The following is a 17,189-nucleotide window of genomic DNA, read 5'->3' as shown; positions in this document are numbered from 1 at the left end:
TTGTCATTTCAGTCAAACATTCATATGAATCAGTCTTTGAAAGATGATTATATTATCCTTTTTATTTCTTGGAGAAGGGATGCCTGTGTTCCCCTTACTAAATGTGTCTGAGTACCTCTTAAAGACAATCTTCTAGCAATTTTCCTAAACACGCATTTCCTCTTCTAAGCAACTGTATTAAAGAGTCTCCTCCAAGTCTTGATTTTTTTCAGTCAGATGCCCTTGCTGTATCTATTATTGCCCCTTCTCCTTGAAATCTTCACACTGGGACCACATTTACCCACCACTTGTTTATCCTTTGTTTGTTTACTTTTTGTTTAGACAATAGTTTACTCTCCATTGACTGCACTAATAGCGAGCAGTGGCATAGATAATCTAGAAACAATGCATAATCCCCAAGTCACTCCTACTTTGGAATGCTTTATGTGATTTTTTGAGGAACAAATTTACTTTGGTAATTGTATTCTTCCCAACCTAATATTAAAATCAACTCTAATTTCTGGAGCACTTCATTGACGGAAGTGATACAGAAGCGTGTCTCTGATTAAGAAAATCATTTGACATGGGTAATACTTATGCAGATAAGAGATTTGAGTATATGAATAACCAAATTACAGTTGGTATGTCAATCAACAGATATGTTTTGCAGTCTCATTATTTGTCGTGGATATGTAGCACATACTAAAATATTATTAGGCACTTTCATATGTATTATTTTAACCCTTGCAACAACTGTATTATGTGGATATTATGATTTTCATTCTGCAGATTAGGCTTTGAGAGGTCAAATGACTTCCTGTGGGTCTTTGAAGGATAATGAAGGGTTGGGATTTGTACTCAGTCTTCTGATAGTAGATCTAGCACTCTTCAAACAGCTACCTATGAGGATATAGTGAATAGACTCCATGCAACTCAGAAACATCATTGCCATCCCTATTTCTGGGCACTGAGAGGACTGAGGATATAAAGCAAGACGAGGTTGCTGCCTCGAGGGAATTTGTAAACTCTATTCCAAGATAAAGCATAGACGCATTCATACTTCTGTTCCTTTGTTCATGTGCTTCTCTCTGCAGACTTCATCTTTTCCCCTCATGCGTCTGCTATCCTTTTACCCAATATGTTTAGCAAATTTATTGAGATATAATTTACGTGCAGCAAACTGCATCCATTTATAATATACAATTGATGTGTTTTGACAGGCTGACATCCATTAAACTTCCATGACAATCAAAATACAGAACATTGCCATCACTTCCAAAGGTTTCCTTGTGCCCCTTTACAGTTTGTCTCTCCCTCTGGCCCTGCCCCTAGGCAACCACTTGTCTAGTTTCTGTCTCTACAGATTAGTTTGCATTCTCTACAATTTTATATAAGTAGGATCATACAGTATATACTGTCTTGTGTCTAGTTTCTTTCATTCAGTATAAAGATTTTGAGACTCATCCATGTTGTTGCATGTGTAAGTAGTTTGTTCTTTTTTATTGCTGAGTAGTATTTCACTGTTGTATGGATATATCTCAATTTTATCCATTCACCTGTTGATGGACATTTTGGTTGCTTACAGTTTTTGGCTATGGTGAGCAAAGCTGCTATGAACACTAGTGTACAGGTCTTTGTGTGGATGTACATTTTCATTTCTCTTTGGTAAATCCCAAAAGTAGAATTGCTGGGTCATATGGTAGATGTATATTTAACTTTTAAGGAACTGCCAGTTGTCCACAGTGGTTCACCATTGTACATTCCCACTAAGAACATATGTGGGTTCCGGTTTCTCCCTATTCTTGTCAAAAAAACCTGTCATCGTTAGTCTTTTAAATTTAGCCATTCTAATGGGTGTGTAGTAGTATCTCATTGTGACTTTAGTTTGCATTCCCCTGATGACTAATGACTTGGAGCATGTTTTCATGTGCTTATTGGCCATTCGTATATCTTCTTTTGTGAAGCGTTTGTTTAAATTTTTATCTTTTTATTAGGCTGTCATTATTATTGGTTATAAGATATCGTTATATATAGTAGATACCAATCAGTCATATTATGTGTGTTAGAAATATTTTCTCTCAGTCTGTGGTGTGTATTTTTATTTTCTTAACAGTGTCTTTCAAATAGCAAATTTTTACATTTTGATCAAGCCCAACTTGTTGAATTTTTTCTCTTACAGTTCTTTGTTTTTGTGTCTCATCTTTGTTCTCTTTGCCTACCACAAAAGTTTCGAAGATTTACTGCTATGTCTTCATCTAGAAGATTTGTAGTTTTAGCTTTTGCATTAAAGTTTATTGTTTACTTCTAGTTAACTTTTACATATGCTATGAAATAAGGGTCAATGTTCATTCTTTCTATACAGTTATGTCTTTCTAACACCATTTGTTAGAATGACTTTTTCCTTCATTGAGTTGCCTTGGCACTTTTGTCAAAAACATCAATTGACCATATAAGTCAATTGTCAAAACATCAATTGACCTTGTAAGTGTGGGTCTACTTTTGGACTCTATTCTATTCCATTGATCTGCATGTCTAGCCTATCCTCCTAGCCTGTCTTTATTATACCTCTGTAGTCAATCTTGAAATAAAGTAGTATAAAACCTCCATCTTTTTATAATTACTTTGAAAATTCTAGAGCCTTTGTATTTCTATGTAAATTTTAGAATTAACCTGTCAATTTCTGCACACAAAAAAAATCCTGCTGAAATTTTGATTGTAAGATTGCTTTGACTCTATAGCTCAGTTTGGTAGAATTGACATCTTAATGATATTGGAGACTTCCAATCTAAGAACCTGGTATATCTCTGCACTTCTTTAGGTCTTTAACTTCTTCCAGCAATATTTTGCCATTTTCACTCTAAAGGTCTTAAACATTGTATTAGCTTCTTAGGGCTACTGTAATAAATTACCACAAACTGGTTGGTTCAAAACACAGAAATTTATTCTCACAGTTCAGGGGCCAAAAGTCCAAAATCGAAGTATTAGCAAGTTGGTTCCTTCTGGATGCTTTCAGGGAGAATCCATTTCATGCCTAGCTTCTGGTGTCTGCCAGCAATCCTTGGCATTCCTTGGCCAGTCTCTCTGCCTCTGTCTTCACTTGGCTTTCTATGTCTTAGTTTCATCTCCTTTTCTGTCCCTTCTAAGGACACTGCCATTGGACTTAGAGACCAGCCTAATCCAGGATGATCTCTTCTTGAGATCTTTACCTTCACTAATCTTAATCTGCCAAGACCTTTTTTCCTAAGAAGTTCATATTTTGAGGTTCCGGGTAGACATATCTTTTGGGAGCCACAATTCTATTCATTATATGCATATTTAAAAAAATACATTCCTATTTTATGTTTTATGATGCTATTATAAATGGATTTTAAATTTTAATTTCCAATGATTTGCTGCTAGCATATAAAAGCATAATTGACTCTTCTGTATTAATCTTGATCTTGTGATTTTACTAAGTGCAGTTGTTAGTTCTGGTCATTGTTACGTAGATCTTTAATAGAATTTTCTACATAAACAAGCATGCTACTTACAAATAGAGGTAATTTTACTTCTTTTTCTATCTAAGCCTTTTATTTTTCTTGCTTTATTACAATGGCTAGGATTTCCAGTGAAATATTGACTGGAAGTCATAAGAGCAGGCATCTTTGCCTTGTTCCCAATCTTAGCAGGAAATAATTTTATAGTTAATCATTAAGGATGATGTTAACAATAGGTTTTTTATAGAATGCCCTTTATCAGATTGAGAAAGTTCCTCTCTATTCCTAATATACTGAGAGATTGTTTTTTAAAAATGATACATATGCGTTGAATTTTATCAAATAATTTTTCTGTATCTATTGAAATAATGATATTCTTTTTTTCTATTTATCCTGTTAATTAGGCGAAGTACATTAATTGATTTTTACATATAAAAACAATCTTACATTCCTGGAATAAATTCTAATTGGTACTGATGTATTTTTATATGTTGTTAGATTTATTAAAATTTTGTTAAGGATTTTTGCATCTATGTTCATGAAGGATACTGGTCTGTAATTTCCTTGTAATTTATTTGTCCAGTTTTGATTTAAAAAAATGAATTTGGAAGTGTTCCTTCTTCCTCTATTTTCTGGAAGAATTTTATAAGATTAGTGTTATTTCTTACTTAAATATTTGATAGGAATCACCAATGATACCATTTGGACCTGGAATTTTCTCTGTGGGAAGGTTTAAATAATGCATTTAATTGTTCTAATAGATATAAGGCTATTTAAATTTTCTGTTTCATCTGTGTCAGTTTTAGTAAGTTGTACTTTTCAAGGACTTTGTCCATTTTACCTAAGTTCTGACCTACTTATTTTTATATATCTAGTCTAGATATCTTTTCCTCTTGAAACCTTCCCTGACACCTCCAAGAGAAGTGAAGTCTCATCTTTTTGTGCCACTATTTTATCTAGTACCATCTGTACTTTCCAACTGACTTTGAAGTTGTTTGTCCATTTGTCTCTTCCTATACCAAATTAAGGGCCCTGAAGTTCCATGATTGCATCCTATATACGTTTGAGTTTCTGCCACCTTATATGGTACTTGGCACATAATAGATACCCCCCAACCCAAAATGTTTAAATAATCAAGTTATTCCACTTATCACTGTCTAATTTATAGACAATGGGATGTTTACACAGGGACGTTTCTAACTTCCTCAGTAGATGATGAGCATGTTTTGCAAAAATGGCAAGTAAAATTCGATGTTGACATTCCTTCTATTTCTTATGTTTAGAATAATTTTTAAAACTATTAAATTGGGGGCCAGTCCAGTGGCACAGTGGTTAAGTTTGCATGTTCTGCTTCTCGGCAGCCTGGGATTCGCCGGTTTGGATCCCGGGTGCGGACATGGCACTGCTAGGCAAAAGCCATGCTGTGGTAGGCGTCCCACATATAAAGTAGAGGAAGATGGACATGGATGTTAGCTCAGGGCCAGTCTTCCTCAGCAAAAAAAGAGGAGGATTGGTAGTAGTTAGCTCAGGGCTAATCTTCCTCAAAAAAAAAAAAAAAAGCTATTAACTTGAATAGATTTGCTGAATAGTACAGAAAAAAAAGTATTCTATGAACTCAGAGAAGAGAGGTTAAGTGGAAATCTGGAAAACATGTATCAACAAAGGGAGAGGAATAAGGGAAATAACTATATTGAGTACTTACTGTGTGCCAGCATCATGATAAACAATTTATATTCCTTATCTCACTTAACCTTAAAATAGTTAGGCATGAAAGATATTATTATCCCATTTTACAGATCAGGAATCTGAAGCTCAGAAAAGTTAATTACTTTGCCCAAGTCCACAGAGTTATTAAGCAACAGATTTAAGTGTGAAGGATCCCATTATCCATGTTCCTTGTTTCAATCATACTTTTGCCCATTCAGTTTTCTATAAGACTCCTGATGAATTTTCCTTTATTTACCTTTAAACTTTGCTACAGTAGAATATTCTGTAGTCCTCCTAATTGAGTGTTGGAATAACTGTAAATTTAGGAAAAGTCCAAAGTATTCCCTGAAAACTTGTTCTGCCTATTGCATAAAATATACAGAAATCACATAGAGGATCCAAAACAGACTTATCTCAAAGTATGCTGCAGAACTCCCTATGTCTTCTCACTAGTCTTCATCGACCTTTACTCTACAACCCTAGCATTATTTAGATGATAGCAGATGCTACCATTCTGAATGTGGATAATTGGGGGTATCATTGGGTCCTGAGTTCCCACTCAAATGGCATAAAGGAAATTAAGAGGCCAAGGCCACAATAACCCAAGCAATCTCCATGGCTTGGTGTGAAAGGAGAGGATCTTTCCTTATAGATGATCTTACCTTTTTGTGTGTTTCGTATTGGTCCTTTTTAGAAAGGTCTGTGGGCTAATTTGTGCAAGGCACATTCTTTCTCCCTATGCCTTGATACAAGATAGGTGAAACACCAGATCAATCATATAGCTTCTCTGATGCTGCTAAGTAAGATGTTTCTTCGTTAGGTCTCCTTTTTCTCTCAACACAATAGTACTCTGTAAATCCCCTAATCTGGGTTGCCTATGATAACCAGGCTTTTCCCAATTAAAAATGTGTTTAATGCACCATTTTACCAATACATCTTAGCCAAAGAACCCGGAAGGTAAGGCAAGTTTTCTATGATTCTAGTCTATTAATTGAAATGAGATGTTTCTGAGGTCTTCTCAATGTGAAAAACAAAAATTACTAGCACTTGTTTATTTGCGTACAATACTGTGGTCAGGAACTTGCTACTTCTTCAGGGAAATTATTTGTAACACATCATTGAGAAGACAACTTAACAATTCACACTGATCATTCCCTGTGGTCTGCCATGGTGAGGGTGATACGTTCCTGTATTAGAAGCACCAGAAGAAGGAACTCAACCCTCTCCCTTGAAATTCTAGTCTCGGTTGGAATGACTCCCTAAGGCATCCACGGCTACTAGATTCTTGCTGACCAAGAAATGAAACAGGTCCTATCAAGGCTGTTCACATTAGGGGAAAAAATCTAAAAGGCATCCTTGACAAAAATCAACATGGGGATCTTTCTCACTTTTAGGTAGGAGATACAGCTTTTTTGTGGTCTGAGCATCAAACTTGAGAGGAGGACATTGCTGAGACTTAACATTAATTAATAATGTTTATTCATGTAAACCTGCATCAAATGGTATTCTACATGGAGGTAAGACAGAAGAGGATGGAATTAAATACGTGACCTCTTGTAAGCTATTTTCAGTTAAGGATTTTTGAGTAGCCACTTGAAATCATGAATAGTAGGATTGGGAAGAACAGGGCGGAATAGAACCACTTTTTTCTTTCTACCTAACACTGTACTTAGGCAAAGCATAGTCCATATAAGAACTGCCTTATAAAAACCAGCTGAATGAATGGAGTGAATGAATGGATGGATGGATGTTAGAGTCTGAACTTTTCTACATAGTTTCAAATGTGGTGAATTTGTTGTGTTCCATCCGGGTATTGTTGGAGGCCAGGAAAGACCTTTCTATTCGATTCTAGAAGCTGAGAGTGTCCTCTGCACCACTTGGATAGGACAAGCTTCTGGTAGTTCCATTTATCCAGAGGCAGAAGGCACTCTCTTGCCTGCACCTGGAGCATTGTGGCCAGATTCAATAAAGAGCCTATACTGCCTAAGGAAACGGTGTTTCCTCTTACAAGGTAAAATCTTGGCTCCTCTGCCATGAGGGGTCTGTTCTTGGAAATGTACTCTAGAGCTTTCCTATCTAACCAGGATAGGAATTGCATTGCTACATAATTCCCCTGCTGAGGCCCTACGAAAGGAATGAGTTGGGACAGATACAGCAAGATATTAGGACAAATTTTCCCCATTCTTCATGTTGTACAACACAGAAGTGAACTTTATTTCAACAAGATGACCCAATTCTTAGCATGCTTTTCTACCCACTTTACCCATAGTGCTTCCAAATCACTGTCTTTGATTCAAATTGTGCAGAGAAACAAGAAAATGAAAAGAAGATAAGCTGGCTAGTGCAAAGTAAAATGGCATTTAATTAAAACTAACTTTGCAAATTCATGGGGGAAAAAACTAGATGTTTTGCCCCCCCCCCAAAAAAAGCCCTGTGATTAACCTTCAGGGCAGCATAGCATATCACTGACCGTTTGTTGTTTTGAGTGTATTTCATTTATACATTGGAAGTAGATATTTTTCATATTGTTAATAATCACTCTACTAAGTTGTACACTCAGCATCGTGCATCATTTTAACCTTGTTTAGTCACAAGGCTTTCATTTTCTTTCTCTACTTTTCTTAAGCTTGTTTCTGAGTGGTGGTTCATTCACACAAGTTTTCAATTTTAAATAACACAATCCATTATTTCACTAGGTGTCTTTATTTGCTTAAAGTGAAGAATCAGATTGTGATTGTGTTGTAAATAAGTCAATCCTTTCCTTCCCTTTACAGGAAAAGCTGTGGATGCTAAAAAAAGAGAACTGAAAACTAGTCTTTCATGAACTCAGTTATTGGAGTAAGTAGAGCTAAAACTGTGGGGGTGGCGGGGGGAGAAGAAAATGAAAAAGGCATTTTTAGAGCTTTTAATTTAAGCCACTCCAGTGTCCCTCTTCTCTGCTTCTTTCCACTACCCCTGCCCCACAGTCAGAACCCAGGGCACCGGGCAGCTCAGAAGCTGAAAGGAGACTAAGAGTGAGGCTCTGGGTTAACTTTCCAGTGATCTTAAAAGGTGGAGGCAGAAAGACTGCTTGGAGAAACTCCTTTTTACCTTTCTAGAACTGCATCAGAGAAACTCCTAAATTGCATCAGTGATCCTGAAACCTTTATAAATAAAGAGTTTCCTGCATTTAGGAAACTTAATCTTGTTGGGATCTTTTGAGGTAGGAAAATGTGATGAGAAATAAACATTCTCTATATTCCTATGTATTGGGTATGCTCCTGGAAACATTGGAGGGACTGTTTGCCAAAAACTCTTGGCAGTTTTCAAAGATGGCTGGCCAAGTCAAAAGAGAATGAGGAGAAGAACAGGTTTATGGAGCTCCGAGTCCAGCATTGTGTGTAAAACCCAGGTTTCAATTTAAAGAAATCTGTTGCATAAAAACCTTGGGAAACATATCATCCTCTCTTTTCTTTACTACATAGATACCTCACACAAGTATCCTGTTCTTCAAAAAAATTTTTTTAGAAAATAAGAAAAATATAAGAAAATCAACATGGTCATAATGAAGCAAATTTTATATTAATTTTATTTACTTTTGCTTTTAAATTTAAGAGTTAAGACAACATTTCAGCAAAGAAATGTGGAGAAGGGTAAAGGGAAATCAATAAAGTCACTCTGTGACTTTTCCCAGGAGGGAGCTGTGTTAATCGAGAATGACTCGCTTGGCTGTATATCAAGTCCGAGGAAAGAGCAGGAGTTGATTTTGAAACAGATTTCCCAGCTAGATTGAAGGAGATATATATGTGTGTGTATATATATATATATATATATACACACACACACATATATATACACATATATATATACATAATTTTTACAAGAATAGTATATGTGTATATACACTGTTATATCCATTTTAATATATATTAAAAATGTGTATATATATATATACACACATACACATTTAAAAAGTAGATAAAAGTAATTTCTTTAGATAATTAGTAATATCAAACAAAAATTCTTCTGATAGTATTTCATGTATATTGATCTAGGATGAGTTTACACTTTATAAATTTCTCTAATAAGCCTTTTGATTCCTAAAGGAAATTGATGTGCAAAATCCTAAAGTGATAGATGAAGGAATGGAAACCAGATTTCTCGACCAAGGCCCAGTGAAGTGTCTTTGACCGTAGGAAATCTTCTAGAGTCTCTCTGGGTTGTACATGTAGTCACTTTCTCTAGTGATCAACATTACAGAAATTTTTAGCAAGTGTGATTTCAGCAGAGCTTATGAAAGTCCAGCTGGCCAGGGGCCTACCCAATTCCCCTGGGCCATGGTACCACATTCTCAAGTTCATTGGAAGCAGTGGTAGTTTCCAACAAATTCAGACACATAATTGGGTGGGAGGCAGGAAAACTTGGTGTCAGGCCTGACTTCATCTTCACAATGTGATCCTGAGTGAGTTATCTTTCCTTTGCGCATGTTGGTTTCCTTTTGTATGAAATGGGATGGATACTTCTTGCCCCTTCCCAAGAACATGCTTTCTTATTGCCTAAGAATCTTGTCAAAATGTTTTTGTTCTATTCAATGATCAGGAGATTTTAGAGACAATTAATGGGGATCCCCTCTTCATGACCCAGTCTACTATGATTAATTCATTCCACCTTGCTGAGACTCTTAACATTTTTCTTCTTTCATTTTTGTATATCAAACTCTAAATTGTTTTTAACATCAGCTAAGGTGTTCTATTTATTTTCTAATTCCAAATTCCATCTATATCTTAACTTTTCAGAAAGTATTTTTGTAAAAGAATGGAACTTAGACAGAGAGAGGGCCTATGCAATTCTAGAGTTTCCCTGTAGGGAATTTAAGAGTTCATCTAGTCTAATTCTCTCATGTTATAGTTGAGGGAGCTAATGATCTGAGAGGTAAAATGTATCGTGCAAGGCTACTGTGATAGGGCTAAGCAGAGAATCCATGTAGCTTTAACTTTCAGTTCTATATTCTTTCCACTTGTTCATGTGTCTTGGGACCACTATAATTAGAAATAGGACCTCAAGTTCAAGTAGACAAGGATATGTAAGCCTTTAGTTTTCCCCAGGACCAGATTCCAACTCTGTGTGCATAATGTGGCCAGCATGGCTTTAGCATCCTCATGGAGAACGGAGGATTCGGGGTGCTGAAACCTCTTCTTTGTCCCTTCAGCTGTTCCACTGGACCCAGCACAGAATCTGCGTCTAACTGAAGTCTCACCTTTCCATGTTTATTTTGGATGTGGTTGCATTTGCTGTATCTTATAGCTCTTAAATTCTGTCTTCAAGTTGACTTTATGCATTTTATATTCAACATTTACTGAGTGCCAGTCATAGTGCAATGGGCCAGAGATACAGAGCTGTATCTCAGTCTCTTAACTACAATCACAGTGCAACATGTCCTGCATAAGTTATGCTTACAGTGCTGGAGGGTGCTGAGGAGGAAGAGACTGAGATCATCCAAAGGAGCCAAAGAAGACAGCTGATCAGGTGACAGTTCTTCTGCCTTTACTCTCCCATCCTCTTCCTTATCAGGGCAGAGAAGTTAATTTTATGCAATGGTATTTTCCAGAGTAATCTCTCCTTTGTTTTAAATAGAAGAGAAGTAATACGTAGGATTTTTCCCTTACCTGCATGTCCACCCCCAGTCTTAAATACCTCACCAGCTCTCTATGAAGTCTCTGCACACAGCTGGTTTCCTGATGCTTCAATCAATTCTTACTGTACTGTGGAAAGCAAGTCATCAGGGCCCAGGGATAGACACATATGTAGATTAGCTGGGGAGAAGATATTGTGCACCAATTATTTCCTCCCTTACTTTAGTTTTAGAATCTGTTTTCTCTGTTGACTTTATTTTCAAAAAGACATTGACAAGTAGACAGCTAAATATTTACTAGAAACACCCAAAGCGCGGTTAATGTTTTAAACAGAATCTGAACACCAGTCAGATTTCTTTTTGCTTTATTTTCAAAAGTTCTTTTCCTCCTTACTTACCTTAGCACTGTTCTCACTTTTCCATAAATTTTAAGATACGGATTTTGAGCAATTAAACTCATGACAGGAGAGAAAACGTTGATTGCTCTGTGTTATATAACACCATGGCCCTAGATTATATTAAATTCCTGGAAGAATACATAATGAACAATAATTTCTAAAGCACCTATTACATGGAAGGTTAAGTGTAGTAATATCAAAATCAGCACATATCTTCATTCAGTGGATATAAGTACCATAAAGAGCTAAGCATATAGACCACGGGCCCATAAACTGAGCAATTTTCCAGACTTGGGGTAGGTAGTCAAAATATCACAGTGAATCTTTAAAGACTTAAAAATGCCAAAAAAATTTACTTAACCTCCCACCTTTTGAGAGTGCATGTTGGTCCCCATCTAGAGTTGGTTTGCTCGGTGCTGGCCTCAACTGGAGCATGCAGTCCAACATCCCTGAAGGGCGAGGCCTCAGAACTCAGAAAGCTAACCTGGCTCCCTCTGATACAGTTCTCTGTGGTCTTTATGTCATGGCTATTTGTAGCATGTAGAGACTCCTTGAGAAATGTCGAATGTGCCAAATTTAAAATCTCCGAGGTAGCAGTTTCCACCTTTAAAATATTCCTCGGCTTCTCCCAAGAGTGCTTCTTATTCATCACTCTGTTTTAATCTCAGCAGGAATTCTGATACTGCTGCTGTACCTCAGTCCCAAAAATGCGTCTCAAAATATGTTTCTGTGTTCTTTTAATTTTATTAATCCTGCACGCTCAGCGCTTTTGAAACTCATCTATTTCACAAACGCTCTAGTAAATTTAATTGTATCCTTTTGAAGCTCTTCCTTACTGTGTTGTTATTAGTTAATAATGGAGGAGACCAAGATGCATAAGGTATGATTATTATTAACGATACCTTGGATGTACACAAACTCACTCTGAGTGAACTTAAGGCAGTTCATATGTATTAGCTCATTTTTCCTCGCAACAGCCGGGTTGAGAGACCTAGATTCTATTCTTGGTGCTATAACAATCTTCTTGGGAAAAGTGTTTAGCCACTAATTGCCTCAGTTCCCAACTATGAAATGGGAATAATGGCATCAGGATATTTGCTTCCCCCTTTCCTTGTCCTAAACTTTTAGAATCTAAGTAGCTAAAAAAAAAAAGTCTGAAGGTGAGGAAGGAGTGTGTCTTGACTTTATGACCATTAGTAAAAAGGTGACAGACAGTAGTAGGAGTTTGACTGGAAACCCTGCAATCTGAATTGTAATCCAATCTCTTCTTAATGATGGGTCAATGCCCTGGATACCCCCTTCCCTTTATGGAGAGGAAGTACTACATAGTATGACATAGTGTATTGCAAAGTATTCAGAGATCCAGAGATGATAGATACTGTAAAGGGCCCTGATCTTCTAAAGAGCATTAATTTGGTCAGCATAGATGTCTCTAAGAACCATGGTATCAAGAAGTCTGGATCTGAGATGAGAACACTCTTGGCTTCCAAAGCTTTAGCCTTCCTGCACTTCTCTCCCCTCTCACAACCTTCAGGCTTTGTAGCAGTTTCAAAAAATATACAAACAGCTCCAGACCAAGTCCCTGGCCTGTATCCTTGGTTGCATATCATCTGTAGATTCTTGGCCTTGCAATCTCAATCGTCAAAAGTACCAGGGGTGGAAACATGCCCCTTTGCTTGCCAGCCTAAACCTAATGACTGAATGGCAGGGAACCTAGACCAAAATAGAACTTGGCTCTTAGATGACACACTTCAGCCAAGAATAATGATTTTTATAATGTCAGGCTCAATTCCCTTAGTGCACAGGTAATAGGGATCTCATCTTATAGAAGGGCCTTGATTCTCTCTCTCTCTCTGTTTCCCTCTCTCACTTTACCCATTATTATACAGCAGTGGAAGCTTTTCTCTTTCACCTTCCTGGACCCCAAAGGTTATTGAAATGCACTTCCTACAACTTGGTAGAATCAGGCCCCAAGTGAGCGGACCCTAGATTACCTTCCAGAGAGCTTCACAAACCACATGGGCCCATCCCATAAGCTCCAGCCCTTCTGTAGAGTTAAGCTAGAAGCCAAGAAAAGTCCTCTGAAACTCACTCAATGAGGCATAAAGAGGCAACAGAATTATTTTATATATTCATATCAAAAATATTAATAAATATATATGCTGAAGAGTTATCTCATCATTGATTTCGCCTTATATCCTATAAGGCTAAGGAAAGCAAAAAAAATTTTTTTAGTAGGCCAAAATCCAAGTATTTAGCCTGTCATGACTGAGCCTGGCACTTAGAGCTGGTGTGGATTTGGGGTATAAAATCTGCCAGATGACTCCCCTTGAGACCGCTTGAGCTACAGATTGCCTGTACCAAACACTGCTCCCTACTGGTTCAAAGCCTCATTGCCTTAGGGAAGGGGCTCTGCTACCCTAACAGGGCAAAAGGAAGCTTCCTCTTCCTCAGCTTCCTGGGAAGAGTAGTAAGGAATATTTTTGTCATTTAATGAGGGAATTTAAATAGTTCGCGTTCAAAGTACATTTAGAGTTTAGGGGCTGGAATAGAAGGACTACCATTACCAACCCAGCTCTCTCATGAGAGAGACCAGCAACCCCCAAGGACGTGTCTTTAGAAACTATATTCTGGGTTGATCTAATGGAAACTATCCCAGCCTAGTGAAGATAGTCACATTTTTGTGATGGAATTCAGTGGTGTTGAAAGGCTGAGTGTGCATCAATGTTTGTCGAAGGACAGAATGGACACCATCATGTTGCCCTTGCCTCTTCTATTCAGAGACAGGAATTCCTCAGATGAAGGATAGCATAGAAGCTAGCCTGCCAAGGATACCATTTATACATACTTAAATATTCTTCCCTTCGGCAAAATAAAGAATTGTCTAATCTGTTTTTAGAATACATATTATGAAACCCTGGAGCATATAGTCATGAACCATTTCTAGCCTTTCAATCTTTTTCTTTTTTTCTGAGGAAGATTGGCCCTGAGCTAACATCTGTTGCCAATCTTTCTCTTTTTGCTTGAGGAAGATTGTCACTGAGCTAACACCTGCGCCCATCTTCCTCTATTTCATGTGGGATGCCACCACTGCATGGCTTGGTGAGTGGTGCTAGATCCGCACCTGGCATCCAAACCTGTGAACCCTGGGCCACCGAAGCAGAGCGTGTGAACTTAACCACTGTGCCACCTGGCTGGCCCCCTCAATCTCTTTTTTCTGAAACAAGGGCATCTGAGCTGGGTTGCTTGTCTCAGATTTGGACTTACCCACACACTCTAAAGTGTAAGAGATCTCCCTCCCTGCATGTAGCCCAGAATAGTCCTTCACAGCCACCTCATCCTGGACACTTTATCACTTGACATTACCTCCTAATCCACAGATCAGTGGGATTTCAGACAAACTTTGTCTGGCTTCAAACACAAACAGCATGACTCTGGAAGATTCAGAAAAACTTAAATAGACAAATTTGCTATTTTTTGGAAATACAAATAAACATGGCTATAAGGGGGACCTCAGCTAGAGTACAGTCTGAGAGAATAAGGCTGCAGTTCACCATTTACTAAATGCTACTTTTACATGGCATTTTACTAAGCATCATTATATTATATAAGCATATTATAAGCATATTCAGACATGAACCCTCCTCTCTCAAAAAGTTACAATCAAAACCACATTAGCATAAAAGAACTGCATGCCACGTGCTGTGCTATGTATTGGGAATACAAATGTGACCATGGCACAGCACTCTCTTCATTTACCTGAGAGTTTGGAGATGTAGACAGCACAGTGTATGGACAGTACCAATACTACAGCATCATTTTCTGTCCTTTAGCTAAGGAAATTACACTGCCAAGCACGCTGCCTGACATACGGTCAAGTCCTCAAACAATATTTATTAGATAAAATGAACTAAATGAGAAGAATGAATAAATGCTAAAATAGAGTAAGTATAACGTGCTATGCAAAATACGTAGGACAAGCTAGACTAGTTTGAGGAGACCAACTGCAGAAAGTGACATTTACGCTGAGATGGGAGTCAAAGAGTATAATGATGCAGAGGAAAGACCAGGCTTATGGAGTTAGACTTGGGTTCAAATCCTAACAGTGCCACTCAGAGCTGAGCAGTCTTAAATTCTGAACCTTATTCTTTGCATCTGTAAAACATCTATGAGGGCTTTCACGGCCATTTTGAGGATTAAATGAGACATTAGTTATCTGTAAGTGTGTGTCACATAGAAGAACCTCAATGACAGCTATTAAAGGAGTCACAGAAAACAGTATTGCAACATTAAAGCAATAAATACCTAAGTAATAATGTTAAGAGCACAATATTTTGAGTGACGGATAGCAAAAATAAGCTGAAAATCATGGTGGAAATAAGGGAGAGGTGGTACAGCAGTTCTTGGCCCCTAAGCCCTTACAAGAGTGGAGGGGGGCAGGCACCTGGTGGGGGGTTGTCTTCCTCCTCCAATCCATCCTGGAAGATTTTCATATTCAGCTTTAGCTGCAGAACCATGGAGCCCTGCCTGTCACTTTTCACGGCGTGGTAAATACCTTTTCAGATAATCAGATAATCTTAGGATATTATGATGTGTGGATGCTTGATACAGACCATACATATGTGTGTGTGTGTGTATATATGTAAATATAATTTTTTCCTGTAAGTTCTGATAATAATTAGCTTCTGTTGCTTTTATCTTAAATTTACACAAATATACCAGATTCCTTTATTCTGTTCTTCCTTTCACCCATGTACATCAGGCCCTTTCCTGCTGCATTCTTATAGTTAAATCAATTAACACAAGCACACACACAAACACACACACACACACACACATCCTGTTCTCTACTGGCTTCAGCTCTTTTTAGGTGAGCTTTTGGGAAATGCCCTGAGATGAATCAGATTGTCAGATATGTAAATGTGGGTGATGTGGGTGGGGGAGGCAAGAAGGGGGGTGATGCTAGCAGCTGACTTTTGGTTTGGGTTTTCAGTTCATAATATGAGATACAACTATATTTTGATATAGTGCAAAAGTGTCAAGCAAGAGTGTGAGAGAGACCAAAGAAAGGCGATAGTGGTGGCCAGAGATGAAAGAAACTGCAAGACATCAAAGCATTTTAAACGTGAAATTTGGGGAAAGGAGAACTGGAGGTGTTTAAAATGATGATGGAGGGGAGAAAGCAATTGATTGGGTCTTTGAAACCATGCCAGGAACCAAGAGCCAGGGGCAGTGGCAGAGGGGAAGGCCAGGTAGGACAATTAAAACGGAAATCTGGCTCCTCACAGCGCAGCATGGAGCGGGGCTACAGAATTTGCTGCAGTGGGAGGTGGGGCCAGTCTGGCACAGTCTGTGGGTTTGAAAGGAGCTGGGCGGGTTGGAGAATGCCAGTCAGCCTTTGTAGTTCTGAGCTCAGAGAGGGGGTGACAAATACTGGGCTTCAGGTCAGAAGCCTGGCTGGGGTGGCTTTTGGAGAAATTTTCTCTCTGCTCCCAAACTCTTAAAATTCACTCATCATACCCCTGGCCTCCAATCACAGCATAAACACGTGTCCTGGAGGCCGTCCTCCGGCCGAGATTTCGGCAGTGGTACCTGTTGGCAGACTAATGGGGTCTTTTCCCTTTCGTATTCCCTAGAGACCGTGAACTGGGCTGAATACAATATCTTTGCATATTTCCCTTCACCCTTCCCACATGCTTCACATCTCCCAGACTCCTAGGGTTAATCCCCAGGACAACCTTGCTTTGAAAGAAAAAATGTGGTGAGCCTACTTGAAGATTTGGATCCCAGAGGCCTCTGTCTGTCCTGCCTCAGCCAGACCCCAGACAGCCGGCTCAAGGAGATGGACATTTACAGAGAAAGAAGCAGTAAGTTTTTGTTGTTGTTTGTTTTCAAGGCTTGGTTGTTCTCCAGAATTAAGGTCCCTGAAAGCATGGGGTTTTCTTTTTTTTTTTTTTCCCCCTTTCATTTTTTTACTTTTTTTCTCAGCAAAAATAAATAATATGCCCTTCCCATCTT

General features: G+C 38.2%; 1 protein-coding gene across 1 annotated transcript; it reads left to right on the top strand.

The window, feature by feature from the left end:
* Positions 1–6,926: 6,926 nt before the first annotated feature.
* On the top strand, positions 6,927–7,289 carry BLID (BH3-like motif containing, cell death inducer; the record flags this gene model as incomplete). Its single annotated transcript, XM_070624621.1, is given in 2 exon segments — positions 6,927–7,124; positions 7,127–7,289. Coding segments are annotated over 2 exon segments (249 nt in total), but the record flags the coding sequence as incomplete, so codon positions are not given.
* Between the last annotated feature and the right edge of the window lie 9,900 nt (positions 7,290–17,189).

The sequence above is a fragment of the Equus przewalskii genome, chromosome 6 (assembly GCF_037783145.1).
Source record: "Equus przewalskii isolate Varuska chromosome 6, EquPr2, whole genome shotgun sequence".
Classification (NCBI taxonomy): domain Eukaryota; kingdom Metazoa; phylum Chordata; class Mammalia; order Perissodactyla; family Equidae; genus Equus; species Equus przewalskii.
The sequence above is the reverse complement of the archived record's forward strand: the minus strand, read 5'-3'. Positions and strand labels throughout refer to the sequence as shown.